General features: G+C 44.2%; 2 protein-coding genes across 2 annotated transcripts in view; one reads left to right on the top strand and one right to left on the bottom strand.

Annotated features, from left to right (window-relative positions):
- The window catches only part of EMWEY_00002630 (nucleoporin FG repeat-containing protein, putative), a gene marked incomplete at both ends in the record, with an annotated part of 5,407 nt that extends 3,689 nt beyond the window's left edge, over nt 1–1,718 (bottom strand). Inside the window, 5 exons of the mRNA XM_013477445.1 lie at nt 322–680; nt 838–899; nt 1,068–1,182; nt 1,525–1,596; nt 1,716–1,718. Coding sequence (XP_013332899.1) covers nt 322–680; nt 838–899; nt 1,068–1,182; nt 1,525–1,596; nt 1,716–1,718 — 611 coding nt within the window. The remainder of the gene's footprint in view (nt 1–321; nt 681–837; nt 900–1,067; nt 1,183–1,524; nt 1,597–1,715) is intronic.
- A 2,080-nt stretch (nt 1,719–3,798) lies between these two features.
- Nucleotides 3,799–6,257, top strand: EMWEY_00002620 (hypothetical protein, conserved; the record flags this gene model as incomplete). The annotated part of the gene is made up of 6 exons (XM_013477444.1): nt 3,799–3,891; nt 4,485–4,546; nt 4,768–4,849; nt 4,948–5,041; nt 5,253–5,338; nt 6,201–6,257. 6 exons carry the CDS (start codon nt 3,799–3,801, stop codon nt 6,255–6,257), a joined length of 474 nt encoding a protein of 157 aa, XP_013332898.1.
- Between the last annotated feature and the right edge of the window lie 249 nt (nt 6,258–6,506).

Genomic DNA, 6,506 nt, shown 5'->3' with positions numbered 1-6,506 from the left:
AAAAAACCCTTTTTTTTTAAAAAAAAAAAAAAAAAAAAAAAAAAAAAAAAAAAAAAAAAATTCTCTTACCCCCAACAAAAACTTTTCCTTCTTTTCCTCTTTGTGCGCTGTCTAGGTCCAATACTGCTGCTGTCAACACACACCCACAGCTGCAGCAGCAGCAGCACAAGCAGCAGCACAAGCAGCAGCAAATGACAGGTGCAGATGGAAAGGAGAAGGGCAAGGACATACTTGCAGCCTCTCCTTCTGTTGCTGCTGCTGTTGCTGCTGCTATTGCTGCTGTTATTGCTGCTAATGTTGCTGCAAATGTTGCTGCATTACCTGCAGGCAATTCCTTCGGGAGTGCCACCATCACCCCCTTCACTCGTGCTGCTGTTGCTGTTACAGCTGCTGCTGCTGCTGCTGCTGCTGCTGTAGTCGCCGTTGGAACTTGTATTGCAACAGTCATGAGTGCATGCATCTCCACAACACCAGCATTTGCTGCTATCGCTGCTGTTTCCGCTGCTGCTGTTGCTGCTGCTGCTGTGTCCATTGCTGCTGCTACTACTGTTGTTGCTGCTGCTGCTGCAGTTTAATGGCCGCAGCATGCGGCAGCAAAAAGGAGAAACAGCAATATTTTCTGCCTTTAAATCTAAATGGAAAATCCCCAAAGAATGTAGACTCGAAACCGCGCGCGCAACCTGCAGCCATAAACCCTAAACCCTAAACCCTAAACCCTAAACCCTAAAATATACGACTAAGCAAGCGGGATTTAGTTAGGGTTTAGGGTTTGGGACCTAGGATTAGGGTCTACGGTTTAGGATTAGAATTAGGGTTTAGGGTTTAGGGTTTAAGGACCTGGTAAAAGATAATGCGAGCCGTTTCTTCAGTGCAGACAAAACACTCGTCTGTCTTCCAACCTGCATAGCCAACCTAAACCCTAAACCCTAAACCCTAAACCCTAGATCTTGCATTCAACCTCAACCCTTAAGGTAAACCCTGCAGCCAAAATGTCTAACTCAAGATACTGAGCACTGCCGCAGACCACAGTAAGGGTTTAGGGTTTACCGTTTAGGGTTTAGGGTTACCTCGTGGAGGGGGTGTAGAGTATACATCCATAAGGCCGTTGTGTTTCCTCCTGTTGAGGGTTTGGCATCCTCGCGAGGGAAAAACAAATTGCATAAAGTCGGGGTGTCTATACACCTGAACAAAGGAGAGTAAGTCCTAAACCCTAAACCCTAAAATACTCTCCTGAGGTGTTCTGCTAAACGCAATAGCATGAGTGTAGAGTCAAGGCTTGTGCGCCTAGGGTTTAGGGTTTACGGCGAAGTATAAACTCAACGGTTTAGGGTTTAGGGTTTAGGGTTTAGGGTTTGGCATTTACTTGAAGGAGAGGGCAAATATTCGGGTGTTTTACTAAACTGTAAAACCCTTCTATTTCCTCCAGCTGTACATACACCCGACAAAGCAAACCCCAAACCCTAGAGCGTAAACCCCACTCGGTAAACCCTAAACCCTAAACCCTAGGGAGGGAGAGAGCCTCACTCTTTCCTTAAGTGTACGGGCACCTCCAGAGGAACGTAAACCCCACAGCTCCGAGTCTAAGGCAGTATAGGTCTGTATACACAGACACACCAAACCCTAAACCCTAAACCCTAAACCCTACTCTATATCCTGCAGGTGCGGCACGAGTTGTTAGACATATTCAGAGTGTAGCCCATAAAGTTAGGGTTTACCATCTAGGGTCTAGCGTATCGAGCCATGTTAGCATAGGCGGAGTATGACTGGCTAAAGTTTTAGGGTTTAGGGTTTAGGGTTTAGGGTTTAGGGTTTAGGGTTTGGAGGGACCTTAACATATACAGTGTAGGGTTTATTAAAAATTCTCCATTCTTCTATTTTTCTTCTTTCTTCTTGAAAAACAACTCGCAACCGATAGCCGCATAAACCCCCTGTATATAAATATAAATAAATATAAATATAAAATATAATTTATAAATATAAATATATTAATAAATATAAATAAATATAAATATATAAATATGTATAAATATATAAATAAACAAATAGAAAATAAATATCAAGGGGGGAAGAAAAAGAGAAGGAGGGTGCAAAGATGAAAAAAACGCGAAAATACACCAAACCCTAAACCCTAAACCCTAAACCCTAAACCCTAACAAACTGATAACAAGGACAAAATGTAAAAACAACAAAACAAAAATGAAACAGCAAGGAGCAAGCACGTGTAAACGCATCGAAGTTTCCCTAATTGCTCGCTCTGCCTCCGCTGCTGCTGTTGCTGCTGCTCCTGCTGTTGTTGCTGCTGCTGCACTCGCCGCTCTTGCTGCTCTTGCTGCTCTTGCTGCTCTTGCTGCTGGTGTATTTGGATTTGTTGCTCATTTACCCGACATTTTATGTAAATTTCTGTTCGCAACCGGAATTGTAGAGACGCAGCAGCAACACCTGCAGCAGCAGCCGCAGCTGCTGCTGCAGAAACAGCTGCAGCAGCTGCAGAAGATTTGATAGGTGGAAGGCAGGGAAGTAGAAAATTAGGGCCTAAATGGTGTTGCAGACGCTGCTGTTGCTGCTGCTCCTGCTGTATATAAGTTGCTGCTGCTCCTGCTGTGGCTGCTCTAGCAGATGCTAATGGTGTTGCTGCGTGTGTTGCTGCTGCTGCTGCTGCTGCTTCTGTTGAAGCTGGCGTTGCTGTTGCTGAGCTTGTTGCTGCCCCTGGTGTAGTTGTTATTGCGGCTGCTGCAACCACAGCCAATTTCCATTGGTGTTCCTGCGGCAACTGCTGCTGCTGCAGTAGCAGCAACTGCTGCAGTAGAGTAGCTGCTAACGCAGCTGCTGCTGCGTTAGGGCTATCCCCCCTCTACCTCTAGGGGGTTAATGGATTATATTTGCTTAAATTAAATAAATTTATTTAATTTAAACAAATTATTTTATTTATTTATACGGAAGGAATTCTTAGCTTAGCAGAAGGTTGCGTTTGCATGCATTGGGGCTGCGTTGGGTGTATAAGGGGGGTCGAGAGCAACCCCTGAAAAGAAGAACAAATACTGTAAATAGCGGGAAATAATTAAAATAATCAATTACATTTATTTGTTTAATTAAAAGATTGAAATTTTAGGTATATTTTGCATGTTTTAACGCAACATATGCGCTGACGAAAGCATATGGTGACTCCCGATCCTTACAGCTGAAGGCTAGTCAACTTTGCCTCTTCTTCTTCCCTTTGTAAATATTTTAAATAATTTATTTTTATCTTTTTTTTAATATAATTTTTGAGTTTCCTTCTTCCTTTATCTGCCCGTTGACACGGGAAGGTTGAGGGGTTAAGAGGCGGCGCAGCAGGACAGGAAACGATGAGGGGCTCCAGCAGCTCCTCCTTTCTTGCTGCTGCTGCTGCTGCTTCTTCTGCCTCTGGTGCTTCTGCCTCTGCTGTTGCTGCTGTGCCACGTTGCTGCATTGCTGCTGGCATCACATGCAGTAACATCGGCAACAGCCTCAGCCCTCTGTCTGCTTCCGATACTACGTACACCCGTCGGTCCGTCCAGACTCCGCACAACCAACCAGCCCGTTCCTTCACAGCAGCAGCAGCAGCTGCTGCTGCTGCTGCAGCAGCAGCAAAAGGTGAAGGAGAAGGATCAGCAGCAGCAGCATCTGCATTTGTTCTTGGTACTAGAAGTCAGGATCTAGTAGATGTACCCGTACGACCAAAGCCAAAGAAATATTTTGACGCAAAAACATTCAGAAATTTCTTAAGAAGATATAAACAGCATACACTAGAAGAAGAAGAAAAAGCAGCAAAACAACAATATGTACGAGAAGCACCAGGTAAAGTATCTGCATGCAACAGCAGCAGCAGCAGCAGCACCAACAGGAGCAGGAGCAGGAGCAGTAGGAGCCGCAGTATATGTCTGAGGCTTTTTTTGTTTTGTGCTGCTGTTACAATGACAGTAACAATCTACTGTTGCTCCTGCTGCTACTGCTGCTGGTGCTCCTGCTGCTGGTGCTGCTGCTGGTGCTGCTGCTGCTGCTTGTTGTTATTGTTGTGTATAGTTTGTATATATTAATGTATTTATTTGCATGCATATTTATGGTGTATGTACACCTCAGAGGGTTGGGGTGTTGAGGATTTCTTAAGAAGAATTGGCATTGAAGAAGAAGCAGAAATTGTTGCAAAACAATTCGATACATGGAATGCCTTCATTAGTGCCTCACCACAGGTAATAAATATAACTTGCTGCTGCTGCTGCTGCTGCTGCTGCTGCTGCTGCTGCTGCTGTTTTTGTTGTTGTTGTTGCTGTTCCTGCTGCTGTTGCTGTTGTTGTGATGGTGGTTAGGGCTATTGTTATCCTTGACTTGTTATTAAGAAATACACACTAAATATGTATTATTATTATTATTATTACTATAATTACACATTAACTAATTTATTTATTTATTTATTTATTTATTTATTTATTTATTAAACAATTTATGTATTTATTTGTCTTTTATAGGACTGGATGGCAATAGAAGGACTTACCAATGCACAACGGCGTCTTATAATTCGTCATATTCGGTAACTTAATTAAATAAATTAAAATAATTAAATAATTAAATAATTAAATAAAAAATAATTAAATATTTAAATATAAATAATAAATAATAAACAATACGCTAGACCCTCAGGGGCCACAGATGCTGAACAAACGACGGAAGATTCGCAAACCAGCAATCCTAGCTAGCTGGAATTTAACAGGGGTGCTAGGGTTTAGGGTTTAGGGTTTAGGGTTTACCAAGGATTTCTTTCTCTGCGCTCAGACTATTTAACCATGGGCTGTGGCCTGAAAACTCATACGATGACTACATGCAGCGATTTCAGGTATAATGGCTAAACCCTAAACCCTAAACCCTAGATAGCGCTTGAGACGAACTGGCTGTTTAGGGTTTAGGGTTTAGGGTTTAGGGTTTGTGATGCAGGCGCCACCTCTTAAGAGAGAAGGAATGCCTTGGACAGAAGAGGAAGATAAACAACTGCTGGAGCTTGCAGAGAAATATGATGTTAACTTCGGAGGTAAACCCTAAACCCTACTAAACCCTAAACCCCGCGACAAAGTAGACACGCTCTTGCCTTGAAGAATAAAGACAGACAAACACTAAACCCTAAACCCTCCAGGGGATTCTAGGAGCTTCGCAAGGCAGCAACTGCGTGTTGGTGCTATAATCGCGTTCCTTGATGTTAGGGTTTAGGGTTTAGGGTTTGGCGTGTCCATATGTCCCTTCAGACCCTTGGCTGTATTTGAGTTGGGAAATGCAGCGAGAGAGCGAAGATGTTCACAGCAGATATCTTGCAAATGTTACTGTGCCGCAGGTAAATTTTCTAGGGTTTAGGGTTTAGGGTTTAGTTAGGGTTTGGTATATCTGCAGCCAAGAGCAGAGGCGTTCATAATTAGTTGTGTGTAGGGTTTAGGGTTTATAGGGTTCAATACATTTATTGTTTCTTTTGTTCTTATTTTTTCTTTGTGCATGCAACAGAATCAAAAACGACGCAGCGAATTCGTACTATCTAAAAGTATGCGACCTCTATTTTTTTCTCGTTATTTTAAAATTCTTCCTCCTTTTCTTCTTATTGTTCCGTCCAGCAAAAACTTCAAGACTGAACCACCAAAACCCTTTCATATGCCCGCCCCTTTCCGTTGCCTCTAATGGTATAGCTCCGGGGGGGTGTGCCTAGGGTTTAGGGTTTGTGATCTAGGGCTCACGTATCGGGTTTCGTCTGCGCGTACACCCGCAAGTAAACATTAACTAATAATCTCAACTCTGTGCTCCTTCGTATTTTCTTTTTTTTGTCTTTCCCATTTCTTATTCCTGTCTCAAAAGCAACTGCGTTCCCCTCCTGAAAGAGAGATTCGTCTCGATATGCATCATGAATGCAGCATGCATGCATTCTTTGCCGCATGCATGGATGCATGCGGCCGTGCATGCATGCAAGCATGCAGCGACCCGTGTGCTGCACATGGATACACCGGGGCACAACATGAATGCATATATGCAAGCGCTGGGGTTCCACCGTGCATGCATTGGGGCCGCATGCAGGCGCATGCATGCAAGTAAAGAAAACACTCAACCCACTACTATTAACTCTCTCTCGCCTCCCGAACGTACACGCGGGGCCACTTGCGTGCGTTTTTGAGGGGGTTTTGGGTTTAGGGCCTAGGGTGTGGTGGGTTTAGCACGGGCATGCCACAGTGCACGTAGACCGCAGCGCACCTAATCCAAATGCTGCGTAGCTCGTTTGCTGCTGCAGCACCTGCAGTAGGAGCAGCAGATACACCAGAATTATTCGCTGCCTTCAGGCTGTACATGGTTACTAGTAATTACCTCCCCTTACCCCCTCCCCCACTCCCCCACACACCGTCTCCCCTTCTCCACGGCATTCAGAGCATCAACATCCACGCATGCATGCATAAATAGATGTTGCGCATGCAAGGAGTCCCACGTGTATCGCCGGCGTGGGTGTAGTTTTGCGCAGCCAAGGC

Source organism: Eimeria maxima, genomic scaffold (assembly GCF_000499605.1).
Source record: "Eimeria maxima Weybridge genomic scaffold, Emw_scaff13, whole genome shotgun sequence".
Classification (NCBI taxonomy): domain Eukaryota; phylum Apicomplexa; class Conoidasida; order Eucoccidiorida; family Eimeriidae; genus Eimeria; species Eimeria maxima.
This window is presented reverse-complemented; position numbering and strand designations above follow the sequence as displayed.